The sequence below is a fragment of the Myotis daubentonii genome, chromosome 3 (assembly GCF_963259705.1).
Source record: "Myotis daubentonii chromosome 3, mMyoDau2.1, whole genome shotgun sequence".
NCBI lineage: Eukaryota > Metazoa > Chordata > Mammalia > Chiroptera > Vespertilionidae > Myotis > Myotis daubentonii.
Genome location: NC_081842.1, coordinates 184,293,386 through 184,318,387, shown reverse-complemented (window position 1 = coordinate 184,318,387; position 25,002 = coordinate 184,293,386). Strand labels below are relative to the sequence as shown.

The 25,002-nt window shown below is 39.5% G+C and overlaps 2 protein-coding genes across 15 annotated transcripts in view; one reads left to right on the top strand and one right to left on the bottom strand.

Annotated features, from left to right (window-relative positions):
* Positions 1–794, top strand: part of OSBPL9 (oxysterol binding protein like 9) — a 141,266-nt gene extending 140,472 nt beyond the window's left edge. For all 13 annotated transcript variants that reach the window (XM_059689632.1, XM_059689629.1, XM_059689631.1 and 10 more), the window contains one exon: positions 99–794. In XM_059689632.1, coding sequence (XP_059545615.1) covers positions 99–173 — 75 coding nt within the window. In that variant the 3' untranslated portion in view covers positions 174–794. The remainder of the gene's footprint in view (positions 1–98) is intronic.
* Positions 795–1,433: 639 nt separating this feature from the next.
* NRDC (nardilysin convertase) overlaps positions 1,434–25,002 on the bottom strand; it is an 85,413-nt gene continuing 61,844 nt past the window's right edge. Inside the window, exons 15-31 of one of the 2 annotated variants that reach the window (XM_059689621.1) lie at positions 21,288–21,392; positions 19,671–19,794; positions 18,490–18,576; positions 17,770–17,889; positions 16,528–16,579; positions 15,454–15,604; positions 10,550–10,677; positions 8,900–9,062; positions 7,087–7,118; positions 6,712–6,850; positions 4,831–4,878; positions 4,491–4,543; positions 4,024–4,107; positions 3,463–3,553; positions 3,074–3,190; positions 2,149–2,238; positions 1,434–2,024 (exon numbers count right to left, since the gene is read on the bottom strand). In XM_059689621.1, coding sequence (XP_059545604.1) covers positions 1,827–2,024; positions 2,149–2,238; positions 3,074–3,190; positions 3,463–3,553; positions 4,024–4,107; positions 4,491–4,543; positions 4,831–4,878; positions 6,712–6,850; positions 7,087–7,118; positions 8,900–9,062; positions 10,550–10,677; positions 15,454–15,604; positions 16,528–16,579; positions 17,770–17,889; positions 18,490–18,576; positions 19,671–19,794; positions 21,288–21,392 — 1,782 coding nt within the window. In that variant the 3' untranslated portion in view covers positions 1,434–1,826. Of the gene's footprint in view, positions 2,025–2,148; positions 2,239–3,073; positions 3,191–3,462; positions 3,554–4,023; positions 4,108–4,490; positions 4,544–4,830; positions 4,879–6,711; positions 6,851–7,086; positions 7,119–8,899; positions 9,063–10,549; positions 10,678–15,453; positions 15,605–16,527; positions 16,580–17,769; positions 17,890–18,489; positions 18,577–19,670; positions 19,795–21,287; positions 21,393–25,002 lie in introns of those variants that run through there. The other variant, XR_009451987.1, reaches the window with a different exon arrangement.

The window sequence follows — 25,002 nt, the reverse complement described above, 5'->3', positions numbered from 1 at the left end:
ACTCATTTAGTGTAATGGGACAGACATAAAATAATAAAAGGTATGATACTATAGAAGTACATAAATGTTTAACTGAATTCTCCCTCTTTCTTTCACAGTTATTTCACGAAGATGGAGAATGTTGGGTTTACGATGAACCATTACTGAAACGTCTTGGTGCTGCCAAGCATTAGGTTGGGAAATGCAAAGTTTACACCTGATAACCAGGGCAGTAGGCATAATTGAGCAACAGTCTTCCTTTGGGAGAACATACTTACTCCCTTCTTATTGCAGTGGTTCCTATCTCAGGGATACTGGACTTTCCGATGCAGATGAACAATTAAAGCGAGAAAAGCTTCTCTTTTTCCTCTTTTGTGGCAGTTACAATTTTGACTTCAGTCCTGAGAAAAACTTCAGGTTTTGAAAACACCATGTCTGCTCCTTTTCCAAACCCCAGGCTTTGAAAAGCATTTAAAACTCCCAGTCTCAAACTCTGCACTCTAGTACTGCTGTTGAGATAATACACCATCTGTTTCTTAGTTCATATAACCTTGGGATATATATACATATATATATACATACACGTACATTACATATATACCTGATGCCAGATTTTTCATAAATACTCCATCTGTAAATATTGGTTCCTCTGCGTTGTTTTAGAAATTTAGCGCAATGTATTAAAATCAAGTATTGGGAAATTTCATGGTCTCACCTACAATAACTTTTATTTTGGAATTGTATCTAACTCTGAGTTATAGTTTAATTATACTCAGTGCTTCTGAAGGCTTCATAAAGTACTTTTTCCAACCTTTTTTAAATGTGTTTCGTTTATTATCTTTATGGTTAAACTTGGAGGCAATTATTTGGCAACTTTTAATACAGGAATTAGCTTTTCACAAATAGGAGGGCCATCCTGGCCGTCTCTACCCCTGACCAAGTCCTCATCGAACTCTCATGTAGCAGACATAGGACTACCAACATTTTATTCAAAAATATTTTATTGCCTTAGAGCAGCGGTTCTCAACCTGTGCGTCGCGACCCCTTTGGGGGTCGAACGACCCTTTCACAGGGGTCGCCTAAGACCATCGGAAAACATATATAATTACATATTTTTGTGATTAATCACTATGCTTTAATTATGTTCAATTTGTAACAATGAAAATACATCCTGCATATCAGATATTTACATTACGATTCATAACAGTAGCAAAATTACAGTTATGAAGTAGCAATGAAAATAATTTTATGGTTGGGGGTCACCACAACATGAGGAACTATATTAAAGGGTCACGGCATTAGGAAGGTTGAGAACCACTGTCTTAGAGCAAGCATGTCAAACTTGGGCCCACAGGCCTCATTTTGAGTTTGACATGCTTGCCTAAGAGGGTTTGGGGAAAGTTTATATCTGTACCCCACACTGAAACAAGAATGCCACAGCAGCAAATACCTCATTCTGAAGGGTAATACAGAACTATCTTTATTTAAAAATACATTAAAAACAACAACATCATTTAGGTATTAGTATTAGCACCTAACATTTAGGTACTAATAAGACATGGGTTACACAGGGCTGTCATACAGAACTGGATTCTCAATCTGAGAGAACCAGGTGCCAGGGCTTCTCAAACTGCTCCTATAAGCTTTTGGGCCACCCTGCCGATTTCTCTCTGCCAGCTGCTACCGTAACCCGTTTTGTTAGTCACCACAGAAGGGGTGGGGAGTAAATCAAATTCTATGATGCCAGTGCAAAAATTCAATGGGGGCCCTAAGGCCATAGTAGTATAACTTCATAAAATACACATTTTAAATACACAATGTTTCGTTCAGGCCAACGAGACTGCAGTTTATTTGACTATTTTATGGTAGGGGAGAAGGTTAAGTGTTGATGTGAAAGCCCTGATATCAGTAATGGGAATGGTAGAATCTGTCAGCAGAGGAGAGGTTGGCAGGTAGGTTAGCTGCATCGGTTCACAAGAAGAGTTTGAATCCTCACCATGAGGGGTGCCATCCTCTTCCAGCTCATACTTCCCAAATCCAACAACCTGGAAGAAGCCAAAGGTTCAAGGTGAGAAACAAGCCGACCAGATTTAGACAAAGACCTGTTAGGATCTCTGGTACCAGCAAAAACTCAGTGAATGATAATGGCTAAATGACAACCGTACTCACATGAACACTAAGCATTTTACTTCCTGGGCCTCTGTGAACCTTGAACCAATTGACCAGGTCTGATTTTGAGAAGGACTTCAGTGCTTCAATCTTTTAGAGGAAGGAGAGAGAGGAAAGAAAGCTATCAAAGACTAGCAATACATTTTCTTGAAAGACAGATCTTAAACTAACACCTGGCAGACTTCCTTGGTCTGAGCACATCAAGTTTCAGCTTGCCCCCAACCTTCCAGAATAGGATAAAAATGAGCTTTGGCTGCACATTTTAAGGTTTCATAAGCAAGAAAGGATAGCAGATACTGTAATTATAGCTAAGTAACACACTGAGCCAAACTTCAGGTACATAGTAACTGTATAATGAGAAAAATACAACTATTGAAACAGGTAGAGAACTTTATCTGCTCTAACAGGAAACCTGTAGTGCCTTAAGAGCTTCTTGTTAAACCTCTGCCTCAGTGTCCTTTGGTAATTCACCACAAGGGTTATATTATCTGAGAGACTGGACTGCAGCACACGGAGCTCTTTTTTGTGGATTTTCCTACTTTGTCAAAAGACCTACAGCAAGAATCCTGTCTGGAGGAGGAACTCTCTGTTCATAAAGATCAAAGTTTTAAATTTTCTTTAAATAGCAGAACACTTTTCCCCCCTCACAAATCTTAAAGTGAACCTCAATATATAAAACAAATGAATCTGCTCTAGTTCAAATTGGTTGGGGGTTGTAGGTAAGGATTAGCATCCTGCGCACTTGGCCACCTAAGATGTTAGGTCAGTCTGGAAACTAATCAAGCAATGAGCAAGTAAGGAACCAGGCCTGGTGTGAGCGCCCCAGGGGTCTCTTCCACCCAATACCAATGTGTTGGGAATGGTGACTCCTGCCAAATCAGGAGTCCCTGTGAGGGCAGTCTTATTCAGAGAACCATGCTATTACCTCATGGACAAGGCGGTCAAAGAGATACTGCTGTGTCACCACTTCGTTCCAGTTCCTATCCACCTCCTCCCCAAGGTGGGTATCCTCGCACTCCTTCAGCTTGATCAGGGCTGTGACCTGTTAACCAAAAAGAGGTCTTCAGGCATAGCATCACACTGGTGCCTCCAGAACATACTAGGCCCTGTCCTGTGTGGCTTGTGATGGACACGCTATGGTCCCTTCACTTAGGACCTGATAGCATGATGCAGAGGAACAAAGCTAAGAATACATGGTCAAGTTAAGGTGGGACTACAAAGTTCCAAAACTGGCCGGCAAAGCTAAGGCTGGTGTCCAGTTGTCTTGAGGGCTTGTCTGGGCCAAGAAACAAAAGACCAGGCCAGCTCAATCACCTGGGTGTTGAATGCATCTTCAGTAAGGTTTTCAATCTTTTCCTCAAAGCTAGAAAGAAACTCTTCTATCTTTTTATCAACAACTTCAGAGCTGAAACAAAACAAAAGTCATTAGAAACCCTGTCTCGGAAAGAGGCTGAAGTGTTTTCTTCCCAGTCCTCCTCAGCACTCCCTTAAATGGAGGGAGGGAAATGAATGGAAAGAACCTACCCCCAACTCTGGCCCATTTTCCTGGTATCCTCATACTGAAGCAGTGACTTATGCTTGGCCATTCCAAAGCTGAGAACCAACAAGGCCTTGCACCTTGGTTCTAGCATTAAGGCCAGTACCTTTGCCTTTCTTGTCTTTAGATCTACCTGAAGACATAAACATTGGCAAGCCCTGTACGGTGACCACAGGACTTGAGTCAAACCCTAATAGGAACCATTGATCAGTCCTGGATCAGGCCATCTATGACCAATCACTCTGCAGCCCCCACCCCCTGCGGCTGTGAGAGTTGTCTGAGGTTTATCTGTAGCCCCTGCTCTCCATGCCAATAATAATAGTAGTTTGCTTACTCACTTGTATTTGGTTGCCTGAGTCCCCACGGTGACAGAGAATCCTAGAATCCCAGATGTGTTCCTACAGGTAGGGTAGACATGGTACCTACAGCCAAAGCAAAAAGTTTTATGAGCTCAGCTGGTCACCTTGGCCCTGTCCTCAGAAACACTAGAGATGAGGGAAGGGTTTCTGCACATCTTTACTGAACCCCGAGATCCAGAACAATGTATATATCTATTTCATTCTCAGGTTACAGGACCACAGGCTAGCTTGTTCTCTTGCTAATTTTGAAATGTGACCAAACTGAAAACCCAATGATAGTCCAAGATGCAAATTCCAGAAGTTTTGACCAGTAGGTATGACTCTAAGTAGACATGGAAGGGCCAAAGAGCTCTGAGAGACAGCTCAGTCAGGATATCTGAAATTTCAGCCTGCAAAGTAAGCCCCAGGCCCTTATTTGAGCTCAGTGCTCTTGCCAGCAGACTTACCCAAGGGTCTGCTTGGTTCGAAGGAAGTCAAAACAAGGCTCTTCCATGTGCATCTGTAATTCAACATACTACCCATCAGCCCAACTCCTCCTAACCGAGAAACCTCCATTTCTTCCCCCTACCCCCCGCCAAATGTTCCATACACCCCCAAAGTCCAGCCTCCCTTACTGCCTTCTTCCTAAATTGCCCAGTCCCCTCTCTCGATGATCATACTGGTGAGAATACTAAATAACCATCTCACATTCCAACCATAGGTCTCTGACAATTCCTAAGTCCCTACCGCTAGGCAAAAAGGTCAGTCCTCTGTGGTCAGGGGCTCCTTAACTCTTACACAACTTACCACAAGCAGCTCCATCAGAGTGTATTCTTTCAAACTCCTGGTACCTGACTGAAAGGAGAAGTTGGTCAGACCAACTGAAAATCCAATGGCTTGCAGGGTGTTTTAATCAGCTATTCTTGACAACCATTTATTCATGTGTCCATCCCATTCTTTTCATCCCCCAAAGAAAGTTGATCATACCCTCTACTGCCATACTTTCCACAATTTTGTTATATATCTGTCTTCCTGTCAGAAAGTCTATGAGGATAGGATTCATGCGTGCTCATTTGTATTCTTAGCCTTAGGACAAACTGCAGGGTAGGCATAGAGGAAAGTCCGATAATCCCTATCTGCCAGCTCCTGCCAAGGACCTAGAGGACACAATCTAAAATTAAGTACTGTAGTTCAAGGTGCTAAGGAGAGCAAGAAATGTCTGGGTATCAATGAAGGGTAACGACCTATTTCTCACGTGGAAAAGATGTGAACAGGAGCTTTGCAGCCATGCCTAGGCACCCATAACAATTGATAAAAATGACTAGCAGATGCCACATCCTGGCTGCCCTGGAAACTGGCAAAATAATGTGGTTAGAATAAAAGAGGGCAAAAGTGCATCCCCCTGTCAGGCTCTTGTAGGCTCCTCTGACAGACTCATTTCTACCCTCCCCCCATTCACAGAGAAAAGACTTTATAAAGCAAGTGTTCCCTGCAAGCCCTGTTTAGTCAGCAGTAAGCTTTCTGGTTTGCCTCTAGAAGGACTGCAATAAAACTAGTCAAAACTTAATCTCCTGTTCAAAATGCCCTCTGTGAGGAAGGAAGTGGTTCTGTAAAGGAAGCAGTCTGTTAGAAGCTGGTAGTAAGAAGTGATCGATGGAAAGTACCTCAACAGAGGTGCTTACCAATTCTACCTAAAACTAGAGAGGTTACTCTGGGTTCTGAGCAGTCAAGCACTGGAAATGTGGACAAGGCTTAGCAGGGAGAGGCCATACCATTTATGAAGCTGGGACATGGTGGTCATTTCACCTTCAAATAAGTTTAAAACCTGGGGGGAAACTCAGGTAACTACAGCCAAAGGGAGATTGGCTCTACGGACAAGCTGGGCCTCTAGGGAAAAACTCAGGTTCAGGGCCAAAACCGCAATGAAAGGACAAAGAAAGTAAGACCATGCAGCCACGCCCAAAGCCCAGAGCAGAGATCTTCAGAAGGCCTGGCAAAGAAGAGACTTCCTCATGCAGGGGACCCAGGACCACAATAGCAGCTATAAAAGTTGGAGAAGTCTGAGATCAAACTAGATAGGCACAGGTCCCCATAGACCTGGAATTGAGTGGCACTAAACAAAGGCTATGGGCCAACTGAGATTGTTGCAAAGTTCTTTAAGTCCCATCTGACCTCTCCAGAATGGTGTGGAAAGAACACGGGATTTGTGTTCAAGCCCCAGCTGACATGACCTCAGAAGTAAGGGAGTCTGGACCTCAGATTCATCATTCATAAAATAGAGGTGATAAATCCTGTCAGGTGCTTTGAAACATTTAATTATAATTCTGATAATCATCCTGTTTGCTGTATACTGATTACATAGTTATGTTTACTTTTGTCTAATTTTCAAAATCATCCTTTTAACAAATGTCCTCCTATTGCTTGGGGTTCTGTCAGCGGAATGTACGGGAATTTCCAACCACTTTCGTCTGTCCTCTGGACTAGTACTTGGGTAATTCATGAAGCACTGTGGTTTAAAAGGGGTTCATTTTACTGAGCAATTTTTAAATGTTGTTGCTTCAAGAAAACAAATGACCCCAAGCACAAAACTACAGAGGGCCTGGGAGGTCAGAGGGTCACTACTCCCCCAGGCTTTAATGCCTTAAAGGTACTTGGCCAAGAGGATGGCTGTGCAAGGAGCAAACTGACCTGGTAGTACACAGTGACTTCAGAGTTGGCATCACCCTTGTTCAGAGCTCTCACTTTGCATATGTGGTGGCCACTGGGCAGTTCTACCACCTGGAACTGCACAGACATCTCCTGCTCCAGAGGCATGAAGTTCAGCTTGCTGCAAAAGAATCGGTGTGGGTCACTGAGGCAGTGCCTTTATCCTCTTACCCCACCCCAAAACTGAAAAAGGTCAGACTTTCCACAATCCCTTCTGAAGTGCTTTGTTTATATAACTAGCCTCAAGAAAACATACCACAAGAATTATGTCCACTGTGATTTGGTAACAATTGAGTAGTGCCCTCCTGCTGGTAAGAACACCTAACTCCCAAAGAGAAAACTCAGACTAATACTCACTCAATAACATATTTCAGGAAATCCATAGAGTCCTAGGAGGCAAAAGAGAAGAAATAACTGCATTAGGCTCTCTTGACATTAATTTCACCCAGAACCAACCAATATCCATATTCTAATCTCTTGGGAAGCCCTGGATAACATTAGGAAAGCAGATATAGTCTGTCACCCAAAATGCTGGGTAAGTCATTCATTGATTGGGCTCATCATTCACTGACTTAATATATGTCCATTGAACACTAAGTGGCTCTAAATTGAACAATTCCTTGGCACTCTGCTTACCTGTACACTGTGACACTTTCCCCACTGGGTCAAACTAACTGTTCGGTTTACCCCAATATTCTGTGCCCTCTGACAACTGCAACTATGCTTTAGAAACCTGGAGCCTGGCACAGAGTGAGCAACAGCATAATCCTAAGTGTGAATGCATCCCCTCCTCCTCTCAAAACTTGGTTTTTTAACCAACAAAAGGAGGGATTAGTGGAGGGGTAGGCCCATTTCTAAAGTGATTTCTACCTGGGGCAAGACATGGTACTAAGTCCTCTGGACCAAAGGCCCTGCCCAATACTACTACTGCTCAGAGAAGCAGCCAACTGTTCCTGCTCTTCTATGTGAGTTGAGGCTTTTAAACTTCTTTCTGTGAACAGGACAGAAACTAAGGCTGGGTAAGGGTGTGGGATAAAGACATAGAGGAGTGAGAAGGAAGCAGCCAAACTCAAGAGTGGCCATTTATATGTATATTCCATCAAAGGGCCGGTCCTGAGGAACTGAGAAGCCATAGAAGATGGTCAACAGCCAAAGAGTTTAGGAAGAGACCCAATCAATGATGCACTCTTGGCTACAAGAGGCCTGTTCGTCACAAGGCCCCACACATTTCTCCAACTCAAAATCTCACAACAAACTCCTCATATGCCCTCAAACCTACTATTGTTCCTCCTCCTCCACAAACCCACTGGGTCAGCAAGAAATTTGGGCATCATCCTAGGTCCTTCCCTTCTCCCTCACCCCCCACATCTAATCAGTCACTGTGTTTTGGCCATCCTCTCTACCTTATTATTTCTTAAGTACTTCTGACTCTTATTTTGCCAAACCTCTAAAGCTTCATTTTCACTTCACTTTGTGTGCGTGTGGAAAGACACATAACAAAGTTTACCTTCTTAACCATTTTTAAACATACAGTTCTCTAGTGTTAAGTATATTCAGTGTGGTGAAATGGAACTCCACAATTTTTCATCTTGCAAAACTCTACACCCATAGAACAATTCCCTCTTTTTACCTCTCCCAAATCCTGGTAACCATCATTCTGTTGTTTCTATGACTTCGACAACTCTAGATACCTCATATAAGTGAAATCATACTTCATATAAACTTTTATAACAGCCTCATAACTGGGCTGTCTGGGTCTTTCTTAATGACAAACCTTCTTTTAAACCCCTCAATGGTTCTCTATTTACTACAGGATAAGCCTGACATACAAGTTCTGCTTACTTATATGTGTGTCCATCCCTCACCACTCCCCAGGTCCCACTTTAATTTCTAAACTGTTTGTAGTTTCTCTATATAACTGTCAACAAACATAACCAATACCAGATTAGTATATTTACCAGACCCTTTTCATCCAAAGTCCCGGTCCATTGCCAGCAGTCTCCTTCATAAGAAAGTCTTGCCCAGCATCAGAGGGGCCAGGTTCCCCTCTGAACAGCCTATGACAATGCTGGCCTGCCAAACCCAGAGCTTCAGGGAACAACTAATGCAATCCCAGAGCCCACAAAAGCATTCAGACCTGCCCAACAGCAACAGAACACCTCACACTCACTGTGCTTGTGACATTTCCTTGTACCAGGCCTTCAACAAAGAGCTGGGATTTGAACTCTTTGACAAAGCTCAGCAGAGACTCAAGGGAAAGGCCATCCATCAAAGCCCGGTACTTGTCAATCATAGACCAACGGGCATATTCCAGAATTAAAAGCCGCACGTCTCTGTACAGAGGGCAGAAAAAAATGTTTTGTTGTAAGATATGAATCTTGAAGGTATAAAGAGATTTGGTTAAATTTCTACAAATGATATATTTTAAAAAGAAACAATTTCTATCACTATTTAAGATGGGGAAACAATCATCAAAAAGCACTTAAAATTGCACACATAAATTTTTACACAGATTTGCTCAATGGTACAACTCACTTTTATCTGTCACAGGTGCAAAATAAAATATTTCACATAAGTTGCCAGATGAGTCGCACACCAATTTAAAATTATTACTATTTTGATTAAAAATCTAACATTTTACTAATTTCTAGAGGTCACCATTATAGATATCTATTACTGAAGTCACAATATAATACAGGTAGTAGCTTTGGCCAAAATCAGACTGACCCTGACCCCACCCTAATCTGTTTATCTTGGGCAAGTCACCTGTGACTCAATTTCTTCATTTATAAAACAAAAAAAAATAATAATGGGGTTTTGGTGAGAAATAAATACATAAAGTTCTTAGGTCTAGCACATAATGAATCTTCAATGAAAAGGTATTATTATTACTTTACCACATTTTAATAAAGTAGCATTCAGGAGTAACTGCACACACAGGGCTATTTTCTCAACCTTTCAACAGTTCTGGACAACTCTCCTTTCCAACTTATATTTGGTTATTAGTTTTAATCAGATTATTAGTTATTACCTGCCCGATTCTTAACTGCTTTTGAATTTTGGTCATTTACGGGTTCATTCTTACTATCAAAAGCAGAACGTCTGTATCAGGTTGTGCTGTTTATTATTTGCAGATGCCCAGCAAGGAGGTAAAGTGGGGGTTTGCAAACCATGTACACAGAGGGCTGGGCCTGCTCAGAGGGGAACTTTTCCACTCCCTCCCATAAAGGCTCCACAAGCTGACAGAGGGGACCCCAAGAGGGTACTTTCTCCTGATTCACACAAAGGTACCCTATAGGCTACAGGCTCTGATGGAAGGCCGAAGGGGGCTGCTTATTAGCAGAGGGTTTAAGCATTAGTACACAGACTGTCCAGAAGTCTTTTCACTCTTTTCTGGAACTTTAGCTGAATTCTGGAAAACTGCAATTGCTAGAAAGATAAATGATATGTTAAGTAATTTATCTCAGCTACTCATCCCAGTACCCAACACAAAAATATCACCAGCAGGTAATTCTAAGCTACAACAAAGCCATAACTTCTTTAACTGTTATTTACTTACATACTTTGGGAAAAAAACACCCTAAAACCTTCAGCCTCTAATTAAATACAGTGAGCTACTTTCAGTCCTACTCACAGATGGCTACTTTAGCTGGATTTAGAAATCCTATAATCCCCATGGCATGGTTTCCTAAACCAGAGCACAATTCTAACAAGTCTGAAAATTAGCAGTAAAACTATAGCCTCAGCCCCCATAACTGACTCCTAGGAAGGTAAATACTTTCAGGCCTTCAAAATAAAAGCTGATCCCATGTGTACCCACTTGGCCAGAGTCTCAGGCTTGATGAGGATGTTAAAGTAGGTCTTCTTCAACTGTTCAGTTATCATTGTAAAGACAGCTGGTGTGGAATTAAACTCTGCTAAGTAGTCAATAATGAGCTGAAACAGTAGCTAAAAAGAAAAGAAAGAGGCACTTTAAGTGGAAAAGCATGGAAACCCACTATGTTTTTTGGGATGGTGGGGATGTTTTCCATTGGTTTTTACCAGGGACCCAAATGGTAATTGGCATTGTGGGAGATGTAAGAGAAGTACTGATGACTCAAACAATTTCCAGAGACTAAAATCCTCCATAACTGTCAAATTTGGAGCAATGATTCTTCAATTTTTATAATTTTCATGGGTATTCTTAAACATTTCTTTCTTCCATATGAACTTGAAAATAATTTTATCCATATCCCAAGTGCCCCCAAATATGATTTTAACTGGGAGTAATTGCTTATTACATATTAATTTTCAAGTAATGACAACTTTCTATCAAGGTGTTCTATGCAGAAACATTGTAATTCTCTCCCTTAAAGTCTTTTTTATATGCTTCAATAAGATATATAGCCCTGGCTCGTGTGCTCAGTGGTTAGAGTGTTGGCCCACAGACCAAAAGGTCAAGGGTTCAATTCCTGTCAAGGGCACATACCTGGGTTGCTGGTTTGATCCCAAGACCCAGTAGGGAGTGTGCAGGAGGCAACCAATCGATGACTCTCACACGGATGTTTCTCTCCTCTCTCACTCCACCCCTCCCTTTCTTTTTAAAAAATATATTTTATTGGTTTTTTACAGAAAGGAAGGGAGAGGGATAGAGTTAGAAACATCGATGAGAAACATTGATCAGCTGCCTCCTGCACACTCCCTACTGGGGATGTGCCGGCAACCAAGGTATATGCCCTGACCGAAATCGAACCTGGGACCCTTCAGTCCACAGGCCAACACTCTATCCACTGAGCCAAACTGGTTAGGGCTCCACCCCTCCCTTTCACCCTCGCTAAAAATCAATGGAAAAATATCCTGAGGTGAGGATTAAAAAAAAGAAAAAAAATCAAGAGCCCTGGCTGGTGCACAATGGTTAGAGCGTTAACCCACAGACCACAGGGTTTGGGTTCGATTCCCAGTCCAGGGCATGTTCCTCAGTTGCAGGCTTGATTTTTGGCCCATCGGGACATAAGCGTGAGGCAACTAATCGATGTTTCCTCTCTCTCGCCCTCTTTTCTCTCTCTCCCCTCTGTCTCCCTCCCCCCTCCCACTCTCTTTAAAAATCAATGGAAAAAATGTTCTAACTCCTTAGATGAGGATTAAAAAGAAAAAAAAGAACAACAAAATCAATAGGAGGTGCAGTGCTGAAGTCAAATTCTGAGGTGCGGAGTGCGCGGAGCGGGCTGGCGGCGGAGGGCGCGGTTGGCGTTTTCAATCGGGAGGGAGTCGCAGACTCTGAGCTCCAGATACGGGCGAGTCTTTAGGGACCCAGACTCAAACGGGAGAAGCGGGACTGTCTGGCTTCGGTCAGAGCGAGTGCAGCTTTCTCTCCCAGCTTTGCAGCGGGTGCTGGGACTCAGAGAGGCAGAGCCCCTGGGGACAGGACTGAGAGCCGCCATAACTGCTCTCTCCAGCCCACCCTGTTGATCCCCTGGGACCCGCCCCGCCCAAGCCCTGCACAGAGGCATTTGCCGGATGGCCTCAGGCAAAGGCTAGATTAGCACCTCCCTAGAGGACAGAAGTTCTCTCACTGCTGACACAGCTGATTCTCATAGCCACTTGGCCTGGAGGTCAAACCCTCCCTGGTATTAGCTACAACATTCAAGGTTTAACTATAGGACTGCGCACAAAGACCACTAGGGGGTGCACCAAGGAAGCATAACAAAATGCGGAGACAAAGAAACAGGGCAAAATTGTCAATGGAAGATATAGAGTTCAGAACCACACTTTTAAGGTCTCTCAAGAACTGTTTAGAAGCCGCCGATAAACTTAATGAGATCTACAAGAAAACTAATGAGACCCTCAATGTTATATTGGGGAACCAACTAGAAATTAAGCATACACGGACTGAAATAACGAATATTATACAGACTCCTGACAGCAGACCAGAGGAGCGCAAGAATCAAGTCAATGATTTGAAATGCGAAGAAGCAAAAAACATCCAACTGGAAAAGCAAAATGAAAAAAGAATCCAAAAATGCGAGGATAGTGTAAGGAGCCTCTGGGACAGCTTCAAGCGTACCAACATCAGAATTATAGGGGTGCCAGAAGATGAGAGAGAGCAAGATATGGAAAACCTATTTGAAGAAATAATGACAGAAAACTTCCCCCACCTGGTGAAAGAAATGGACTTACAGGTCCAAGAAGCGCGTAGAACCCCAAACAAAAGGAATCCAAAGAGGACCACACCAAGACACATCATAATTAAAATGCCAAGAGCAAAAGACAGAGAATCTTAAAAACAGCAAGAGAAAGAAACTCAGTTACCTACAAGGGAATACCCATACGACTGTCAGCTGATTTCTCAACACAAACTTTGCAGGCCAGAAGGGAGTGGCAAGAAATATTCAAAGTGATGAATACCAAGAACCTACAACCAAGATTACTTTATCCAGCAAAGCTATCATTCAGAATTGAAGGTCAGATAAAGAGCTTCACAGATAAGGAAAAGCTAAAGGAGTTCATCACCACCAAACCAGGATTATATGAAATGCTGAAAGGTATCCTTTAAGAAGAGGAAGAGGAAGAAAAAGGTAAAGATACAAATTATGAACAACAAATATGCATCTATCAACAAGTGAATCTAAGAATCAAGTGAATAAATAATCTGATGAACAGAATGAACTGGTGATTATAATAGAATCAGGGGCATAGAAAGGGAATGGACTGACTATTCTTGGGGGGGAAAGGGGTGTGGGAGATGTGGGAAGAGACTGGACAAAAATCATGCACCTATGGATGAGGACAGTGGGTGGGGAGTGAGGGCGGAGGGTGGGGCGGGAACTGGGAGGAGGGGAGTTATGGGGGGGGAAAAAGAGGAACAAATGTAATAATCTGAACAATAAAGATTTAATTTAAAAATAAATAAATAAATAAATAATTTTATGGCATTCAAAAAAAAAAAAGAAAAAATATTCTCAGGTGAGGATTAACAACAACAAAAAAGATTTATAGTTTTCTTTAGACTAGTTCGGCATTTTTTTTATTTATTTCTTCCTAGGTATTTTTTTTTTCAATATTATAAATAAGTAGTTATTACTACTATAGGAAAAAGAGCCATTGATTTGGATATACTGATCTTGTGACAAGCCATATCACAATTTATTTTTATAATTTTAGTAGCATCTTAGGTTTTCTAAGAATACAACCATATCATCTGCAAAGGAAAATATTTTTATTTTTCCAAGTGATTTTATTTTATTTCTTTTATTTTTTTCACTTTAATGTAGTAGCCATTGCATTACTTGCTTTATTGCGGGGGTCTAGAACCAGACCCACAAAATTCTGAGATCTGCCTGTCATGCTTCTCATTCAAACTGTTATTTATTCATCAACTTCCTAATACTGAACAACCAACCTTTTGCATTCCTAACATTTGGTCATAGTGACGTATTCTTTTTGTTACTTTTTTTTTTAATTTTCAAATTTTTTAAAGTTTGCACCTACATTTTACAGGTAAAACTGGTCTCGAGTTTTATATATTTATATTCTATCTCAGGTTTTAATATTAAAGCTAGGTAAGCTTCATAAAATGAAGACCCTCAAATACTTTCCTATGGTCTGTATTTTGAAAAGCTCTCTTCTGTTTAGGTTTTAATCTGTTTGGATCTTAAGTTATGTTACATGTAGGCCTTTGAAGGTTCACAAAAGTAAAATACTCCATGGTGTATACTCCTAAGACCAGTATTTGTTCTCTGAGGAGACTGACAGGGATGAGGGTATAAAGAGAACTGTATTATTCACTAGCATTATTGCTAAGATATTAAAGCTATCACCTCTTCGCACAGATCTAACCTCTGCCAGGTCCTTTCCTCCAGATTTTTTTTGTGTGTGAACCAAGAGCCCCAAACCTTAATATATGGTTTTATATCTTATTTTATATTGATTTCTACCCAAAAAATCAAGATATAAAATTTGTTGTTGGGTACATTATATTACTTTCCTGGTGTTTAATGATCTAATCCTCTTAGCTAGCACCCCATATTATTTCTTCTTCTGCTGATGAAGTTTTAGACAAAACAACACTGGAACGCATTCCTTACCAAAAGACAAACTACTGATAGGATACAGGATCCTGTTTCTAAAAGGTTCATAAACTTAGAACTAAGAAGCAAAATACACATACTTAAAACAATGGGCTAGAGTATAAGAGGAAGACAGGATATAAACATCTGAGTTCTACTCTATGTCAGGCAATGTGTCAGTGCCTGTCAGTGTTGCATGCATTGCTCTTATGTGTAGCCAAAGTTAAAATAGCTCTCAGAGCCAAAAAAACACAATAAACATTTTCTACACTAATAAAAGAGAAACATGCAAATTGGTGTCACTCTGCTATGCCCACCAGCCAATCAGGATGAGTATGCAAATTAACCCAACAAAAATGGCGGTTAATTTGCATATGCAGGCGCAGAGCAAAGACTGAAGACTACTGAAGACTGAAACCAACTGAAGACTGAAGAGGCTTGGCTTCTCCGCTGCAGCCAGAGCGGAGAAGCCAAGCCTCGAGGTCTGGGTGTCGGCAGCCAGGGGAAGGAAGGCCTATTGCGCGAATCTTCGTGCAACAGGCCACTAGTTTAATTAATAAACATTTCTTTCATTGTATAGCACTCCATGCACAAGCTTCTATGCTTTGTGCTATAGGGACAACAAATATAAATATGAAATTATAAAATTCTCTATGAGTAAAACAGCACTTGCACTTACAGGTAGTTTGTGGTTGAATCCTTTCACTCGAATAATTAAACCATGTTCTCCAGCTACCAGCTTATACTCCAGCTGTGCCACATCTGCTTCATAAGCTGGTTCCGCAAGGTTATGGGTGAGAATATTAACAAAGATATCAAAGAGGACCACACTGAGAATATAAAATGCAAAAGTCATTGTTAATTGACAAGAAATTGACATGAAAATATATGCTTTGATTTAGAATAAGAAACTTCACTTTTACAAAGATGTTAAATCACTTCTCCAGAACGTAAAAGTATATACTAACGGAGCTCCAGGTAAATACTGCTTACTCAGGACTCAGTTTCATAGGAGCATTACAGAACAACTACCTTCAGCAGTGCTTCCCAATCTTTTTCATCTCATACACACATAGAAACGATCATATTAATGCTGCACTGTGGGGAAGTGTAAAAGGCATCAAAGGCAACTGGCCTAAAGGCTCCGACTACTCCTAAGGCCTAACTTTTCTGATTGACAAATTAAAAATCTGAGGGGGAAGGATGAAGGTAATGTCTTTTTTTAAAGTAGATATTAATAAATGTTAATGCTGGTTGTCATTTTAAGGTTGGATTTTAAGAAAGAAACACAATATATTTTCCTGAGAACCTCCTATGTTTCAGGAATATTTTAAGCTCTCTGACCTCCTACAATGCAGCTATTTACATAAATATATAAGTAATTTGCTAAGAACAAAGCATACACAATCAGGTTCTCTGGCATTCTCTAAATACAGGATCAACAGACCCACTAGTCTTCATTATAGACTGGAAGCTAGCCCAAACTAATCTCTAAGGAACTACCTCAATCCACTAAGTCTATGATGAGTCTACGCTATCAGCCTGTTTCACAAATGGGCACTGGAAATGCAGCAGCCACAGTTCCAGTTCAATGTTTACTACTGATACAAATAATTTGTTTTGGGCACAAAAAAAATACATAATCAGCAGCATAGCCCAGGTACTGATAGAGAAAATGATAGAATGATTCAGAATGAAACAAAATAACTTTCAATAATAAATATTTTTTCTAGAAAAGAGGACAATTGCTTACTTTGCTGCAGACTTCTGAATCAAAGGTGAGATCAGATGAAAACGAATATATGCTGAAAGCAAAAAAATTATAGATAAGAAAATAAAGAACAGAGGACTCAAATATTTTATGTATCTGCTATTTATACCCCAAATCATGCTTTTTAAAAATTCTGAAATAAGCTACTAATCCTCAAATCCTTATTACATTTTTATCCTTAGAGGTCCTTTAAAAAGTAATATTTACCATTCCAAATAATGACCAAAAGGCACACTTTAATCTATCAGAAGATCAGATATATAGACAGATATACAGAGAGACTTAAGAATATTTATACTTATCAATAGCATTAGGCAGGGAAAATGTTTACAGAGGTATACATGTCAATAACATTAGAGAAAAATCCCAATGTTCACAAGAAGTTATAGCAGAGCCTTTCCAAGGAAGCTGAATAAATGTTAAAAACATTTTTTTAGAAACTCTTATAAGCTATTCAAGAAAGCAAGAACACTTAGTCTTTAATTCCAGTTTGCTTCAGTAAATTCCTATGCTATGCACAGGAACAGAAACAAAAGCAATACACTTTGGGCTGCCATGTTGAAGAAAAGGATTTTAGAGTGTGTTTAACTGTATACTATGTTTCCTCTATTCAGAAAAACAAAACGGTAGAGGGAGATGGGTATACAGAGAATATTTCACATTTGTAATGCTGGATGAGGCTCCAGTATCTAAGAATAATTTCCTTCAGTGTATTCTTAATTTTTTAAAAAAATCCTCACCTGATGATATGTTTTTGTTGATTTTAGAGAGAGAGGAAAGGGGAGAGAGAAACATTAAGCAGTTGCCTCCTGTGTGTGCCCCAACTGGGAACTGAACCCCCAACCTGGGCATGTGCCCTGACCGGGAATCAAACCCACAACCTTTAGTGTACGAGACAAAACTCCAAACAATGTTCAAAAGTACCTATTCCCTAAGATGGCCAAAAAACCTGGCTGTGGTTTCATTATACTGAAAGTAAAATATCTGAAAAACAATTTCATGTTAGGTCTGAATCTTTATTTCCTAGAATCTGTAGTGTCTACAGGATTTTTGTGATAGCACCGGAGCACAGTATTGATCTGACAGGTAAGCCTAGAAAAGGTGTTCAAATGGAAGCGGAAGGAAAAGGGAGGCAGATGATAGACATAAGGAAAAACATTTGCTACAAAGTGAAGAAAGATTTGAAACACTTATTTCACTCCTGTAAGGAATGGAAAATTTTACCTTTGGGGATTTTGAATTTGTTGTCTTTTTTATACCACAGGCAACCTTGTGGAGTGTTCACAATTTTAACAGGGTATTCTGTCTCAGGAGAATCAAAAGCTTTCAACATGAAGTCCGAGGCTAACAAAAGAAAAGAGTAATAACTCATTCAGATATATCAGCAGGGTTCCTAGCAATCCATTCTCGGTTTCAGAATTCTAAGTAACTTCTCTTAGTGAAATCTGGAACCAAAGTTCTTAAGATAATACTCTTTCTTTATGCAATTAAACATTTTGCTATTTTCCATTCTAATTGATTTTTTAAATGCTTTCACAACGATTACACTGGCATCACAACCCATTATACTGATTTCACAACTCTCTAATGGGTTGCAATCTAGAGTTTGAAAAACACTAAAACAACGAGATGAGATAATGGTAATTCCTACATAGACTGAATGAAAGGATCAGCTATGATAAAGCAAAAACAAATACTTCAGAGAGTCCCAAGATCTATGTTAAAGTCCTGTTTCCTCCATTCACCAACTGAATAGTCTTGGACAAGTTGCTTTGCTTTTTTGAGCTTCAGTTTTCTCATTCAAAAAAGTAAGAAAACAGTAATGCCCAGCCCAGAGTATTACTAGGGAACTCAAATATGAATCTAATGGTTCTTTGTAAAACATACTGTTCTATACAGGTGCCATATGTATGGATTATGAATAATGGTAGCTATTTCACTGACCTATGTACTTGTTTTCAGCTGGAAGATGAAGATCTGGATTTAATTCAAAATTACTCTTCCACAGTTCAGCCCAAGAGTTTTCAACATCTGTAGAAATGGAAAAACAAACTGATCCAATAAACAATGCAATGTTCAGAATTTTTCAATAACAAACCAGTCAACAACTGGCCTTCACAAATTAATTCTCCTTTGTTCGGAAACCTGTGATTGACATATCTAGGCATTCTAGACTCTTGCTACTCAGTGTGGTCTCTGCTGCATTTGGTATTACCTGGGAGCTTGTTAGAATTGCAGAATCTCAGGCCCCATCCCAGAGCTACTAAATCAGAATCTATATTTTATTTTATTTTTTTAAAATATATTTTATTGATCTTTTACAGAGAGGAAAGGAGAGGGATAGAGAGTAAGAAACATCGATGAGAGAGAAACATTGATCAGTTGCCTCCTGCACACTCCCTACTAGGTATGTGCCCGCAACCAAGGTACATGCCCTTGACCAGAATCGAACCTGGGACCCTTGAGTCCGCAGGCCAACACTCTATCCACTGAGCCAAACCAGTTAGGGCAGAATCTGTATTTTAATAAGATCTCCAGGTGATACACATGCACACTAAAGAAATTTAAGATATACTTTTCTAAAACATATTCAAAACTGCCCCCTAACTATCAAGACAACAGGATTTTTTAATGTCTAATAAATATAGATATAATCATAGCAGAAAATAATTTCCTGCATAGAAGTATAAGTAATTTTCATTTCAAAGTAATCTAAAGATACATACACTTTTTCACTACAGGAACTATCAAATTATTATGTTTTTATTCTATTTTTTAAAATCCTCACTTGAGGACATGCTTAGAAAGGAAGAGGAAGAGAAAGAGGGAGGGAGGGAAAGAGACAGAGAGAGAGACAGACAGACAGACAGACAGACACACCAAAGTGAGAGAGCGAGAATATCAATCAGTTGCCTTCCATATGTGCCCCGACCAGGGAATGAACCTGAAACCTAGGTATATGTCCTGACCAGGAATCAAACCTACAACCTTTCAGTGCACAGGATGATACTCCAACCATCTGAACCACTCCAGCCAGGTTATCAGTCAGATTATTAAGAAATAAAAATTCCTAGGTTAGTCAGATACACCTTAATTATGTAGGACAATTATTCAAAATATTTTACCTTCCATACTATACTGAGTCCCAAACCATTTCTCCTTGAGGTCACATTTTCCCTCATTAGCACCAGACAGCAGAACGAGATTTGCTTTTTGAGGAACTAGCTGATTAAGGGCTTCAGCAATGACCTAATAAGGGATGGGAATGGGGGGGGAGACACATTAACAGTAACAACTGTAACCTATATATCTCTGTTAAAAAGGCAGAACCACATTATGTTATGTTAAACACCCCAAGATCTCGACATAAACGAAAATGGCTATAGTTCATGAACACCCTAATTTATAAAACTTCATTAGACTATTAGTTGTTTAAAATGTTTCTAGATAATGCTATATAAGCAGTATTCATCTCTAATCATATATAGAAACAGTATTACCAGTAAAAATAGTTATCACTAAGTTTTTACTATGTGTCAGATAATGTTTAACAAATGCTATTTCATTTAATCCTAAAAATCCTAAGGTACACCAATTTTATTGAAAATAACATAGCTTCAGAGGTTAAAGATAATTTGCTCAAGTTAAAGATTACGTAATCTATACAAAAATGCAGCTAGAAGAAAAAAAAAGTTTGTACATGATTCCAAAGACTATACTCTTAACTGCCATCTCACACCCAAGAAACAGTAAAAACAATCCCAATGTAGGGCCTACTTCAATAATCTTTAAGCTATGACAAGGACTAAAACAAGATTTTATGGGTTAGTTTTGAAATGCTAACTACCATTTAAATATCATTTCTTTAAGGAAAAAAATGACAAATGGTAGTTCAGAAAAAAGCGCTTGGACTGTTGGGCACAACCATTCTGGGGAAACGACGAGAAGGTATGGCTGCTGCTTCTTCCTCTCCCTTTCCCTACCCTCTTTAAAATGAGTAGGTAAAATGTTTTACCTTACATCAAGGTTTCTCAAGCTTGGCATTATTAACATTTTGGACCAGATATTTTTTTTGTTGTGGCGTGCTGTCTTCATGTAGGATATTTAGCCATATCTCTGGCTTCTATCCACTAGATGCCAAGAGCAACCGCAGTATGACCACTGAAATGTTTCCAGATATGGACAAATATCCCCTGGGGGCAAAACCACCCCTGTGAGAACTGTCACTCTGTAAGAAACAAAATTACTTGTTTCCCAGGAACAGTGGAGGAAAGTTCCTGACCAACTATTTATGTGTATGTAAAGTTACCTATAAATCATATATATTTTAAATTCAGTGAATCTATTTTTCTTGTAAATATTTTCAAAATAATTAAAATTTAGTTGTGTAGTGTCTCCAACTGAATTAAAGGGTCAGCTAAACAACTTTAAGTATGCTTAGCAACCAAAGCACATAATTTTTAGGAATCACTTTAACTATTTAAGTAGATGTTTCAATATTTGAAAAATAGTGAAAATAGTACCTAAGAAAAGGACTTGATTTTCTCCTATTAAAACATAATCATATACAAGAATCATGGAAAATTATCCACAAAACTACTGATATTTCTTTGATTTAAACAACCAAGACACGACTAAATACAATTAAGCTTTCTCCATTCCCATGGTTCTTAAGCACTTTTCTGCACTTTCTCACCCTTCTTTCTCTAAATGTTAAGTGTTAGAAATGGAAACCTCCTTACTTCTGGCTTGTATTCAAAAAGAAGCTGATCTCCAGTGAGAAAGTCCTGCAGAGGGTACAGCTGCATGTTTTCGCACATGTTTTCCACATACTCAACTGGATCTGTCTGAAAAGAGGTAAAATTATTTCACACCAGAAACTCCCCATTATTATTCTTAATTTGCCACAAATACTTATTTCTCCTTTTTAAAAAAGGTGCACCAAAGCTTCTGAACTAATAGAACCAAACATAAACTCAGCTTAAGAAACTGATGGTTAGAATTCCAAAATGATATATAACCAGAGCCTACTACTACCTTAAGGAGCTTAACACACCACCAAAGCCTTTTCCTGAACCCTCCCACACACCAGGCTCTAATGATGTCACAGCCTCTTCATGAGAACAATCACGAGGCTGAACTGTAAAATCACAATATGGGTTTCTTATATGTCAAGTGCCCCACAATGCAGTGAGGTCCCTAAAGACAGGATCTTCATTTTATCAGTGCAGCACTATCACCTAAAAGCTATTTCTAACCATGAACCAAAATTAATGTAGAAATCCAAATGTGTGATTAGATAAGTCTATATAAGTTGTATTAATCAGCATATTACTTCAATTTCAATGCACAGAATCTTGAACCAACTGGTTCCATTCCCACATTTTGTAATGAGGACATATCTTCAGATTAGGTGATTTGCCTAAGGTGACACAGTGAAAAAGTGACAGACAGTTTAGGTACTAGAGCTCAGACCTCCTAACATGGTAATGAACACTCCTTCCAAAACATCACACCACCCAGTCCTTCACTAGACAATATGGGTTGTTCTCACAGCTACAGGAAGACAAAAAAGAAGTGAAGGTTACTACATCCCTGGAGGAAAAATGAGACTAGCATACATCAAATTAGAGACCATAGGGATATCACATAAAAACAGAATAAGGAAAAAATAGAGTAAAAAAAAAAGAGAAAGATTCATTATTAGCCTCACCCACCCATACTTCAGGAAACATTTCTGAATCAATAAGTAAATTAGTAACTAAAGTGCTATTATTGTTTGAAATGACTCCTCCTCCTCCTGTTTTAATTTTTTTTATCAGTTATTTTTACCAGCCATCTATATATATAAAAGGCTAATATGCTGTGTTCCTCCTACCATCTGACCGGCTGCTATCACACACACTGACCACCAGGGAGCAGACGCTCAACACAGGAGCTGCCATGACCCACACTGGCCAGCACCATGGACCTGGCACTGACAAACCAACACTCAGCTTCCCCCAAGTGGGACACAGGCCCCAACACCACCCCGGAGTGACACCCCACCAAATCGCAGCCAACACTGCCTAGACCCCATGGCGCAAAATGCAGCCCACAGCCCAGAAATGGTTGCTGTGGGCTCCAGGTAATGACATCACGTAGCAACACCCAGCTTCCTCTCTCTAGCGACTAGCCTCCTTGCAGTTTCTTCAGCCCAGGAACATTTCACACTTTAACCAAATGTCTGTGAAGCATTTTCCTGTGCCTTATCTCATTTGATCCTCACATCACAGAAGTCCTGGAATAGGTAGATAGGAGACTTTCATTAGCCGCAAAATGGAATTTAAAAAGCTTAGAAACTTGACCCGACTAAAAAAAAGAGATGTTGGACCTTAAAAACGACTTCAGGTTTTCTCACTGCACAGAATATAGTCAAACACTGCTGTAGTTAAATATTTTACCCTTTGTTCTCCCTGTGTGATATACAATAATAATCTGCTTCGTGTTGATATCTACTGCTGTGTTGCTGACAATTACCTGAAAGAGAAGTTGGGGTGCTTCACTGGGCTGGAAAAAGTTTAGCTACATCAGAAAGCAGGTCTAATTAAGCAAGTTTATTCTATATCTATAAAAAGCTAAATTGACTTGTGCATGTGCGATATATATAAAGCTCTTGCTAGTGCCAATTGCAGGTGTGTGTTTCCATCTGTCATTGTCGATCATTAATTTGGTTGACACTTCTATTATAGAGAAAGGGCAAATAGTGATATTAAAATATTTCTTCTAATTAATTTCCTTTCAATGTGCACGAATTCATGCACCGGGCCACTAGTTTATTTATAAGTTAACTGTTCTTTTCTGTACACTAAAAACTTAGTAATTTAAAATATTTCCTATGAGAATACACTAAGGATCCTAGCTAAAAGCAGATGTTTGGTGCCAAGACAATGAAGAAGGTACTAGGAAGAACACTTAAATGCTATCCTTTAATTTTTTTAAAGATATTATTCACATACCATAAAATTCACATTTCTAAAGTATATAATTACATATAAAAAATAAAGTGTACAAGTCAGTAGTTTTTACCATATTCACTAAATTGTGCAACCATAACCACTATCTAGTTCCAGAATAATCACGCCAAAAGGAAACTCCCCTACCCATTAAGCAGTTGCTCCCCATTACCTACACTCTCAGCCACTGGCCACCATCAATCTGTTTTCTGTCTTTATGGATTTACCTATTCTGGATATTTCATATACACTGATTCATATAATATGTGACTTGTTCTGTCTGGTTCCTTTCATTTAGCATGATGTTTTCAAGGTTCATCCATGTTGTAGCATGAAATGAGTAATTTATTCCCTTAAAAAAATTTTTTTAATCTATTTTATAGAGAGAGGAAGGGAGGATAGATAGAAACAACGCTGAGAGAGAACATTGATCGGCAGCTTCCTGCACGCCCCCTACTGGGGATTGAGTGCACAACTTAGGCATGTGCCCTGACTGGGAATGGAACCCATGATCTTTTGGTTCATGGGTTGACACTCAACCACTGAACCACACCAGCTGGGATCATTTCCATTTAATAGCTGGGTAATATTCCACAGTATGGATAGTCTACTTTTGTTTAACCATTCATTCACTGATGGACATTTGGGTTGCTTCCCCTTAGGGCTACCATGAATAATGCTGCTCTGAAAAGCTGTGTACAAGTTTCTGTGTAAACATATTTTCAATTTTCATGGGTGTGTATCTAGGTGTGGAATTGCTAGCTTATATGGTAACTCTATGTTTAACTTTTTAAGGGACTGCCAAACAGTTTTCCAAAGTAGTATACCATTTTACATTCCCACCAGCATGTATGAAGGTTCCAATTTCTCTCAGTGGTTCTCAACCTTCCTAATGCCGCGACCCTTTAATACAGTTCCTCAAGTTGTGGTCACCCCCAACCATAAAATTATTTTCGTTGCTACTTCATAACTGTAATTTTGCTACTGTTATGAATCGTAATGTCATTATCTGATATGCAGGATGTATTTTCATTGTTACAAATTGAACATTATTAAAGCAGTGATTAATCACAAAAACAATATGTAATTATATATGTGTTTTCCGATGGTCTTAGGCGACCCCTGTGAAAGGGTCATTCGACCCCAAAGGGGTCACGACCCACAGGTTGAGAACTGCTGCTCTACATCTTCTCTAACACTTGTTATTGTCTACCCTCTAATTGTTTCACCTACTACAAAGTCTCACTGTCTTCCATTGTTATTATTCCTGTTTTTCTGCCTACAGAAAGCATTTAAACAGCTTTTCTCGAGTTCACATAGTTGATTTATGATATATACTGAATCCAAATTCCTATGTAAAATTAAAAATTTTTTTAATTTCTTAATTAAAAAATACTGGTTTGAATAGTTTGAAAAGGGAATTCCTATTTACCTTTCTTCATAAAGACTAGTAAAAAGTCTG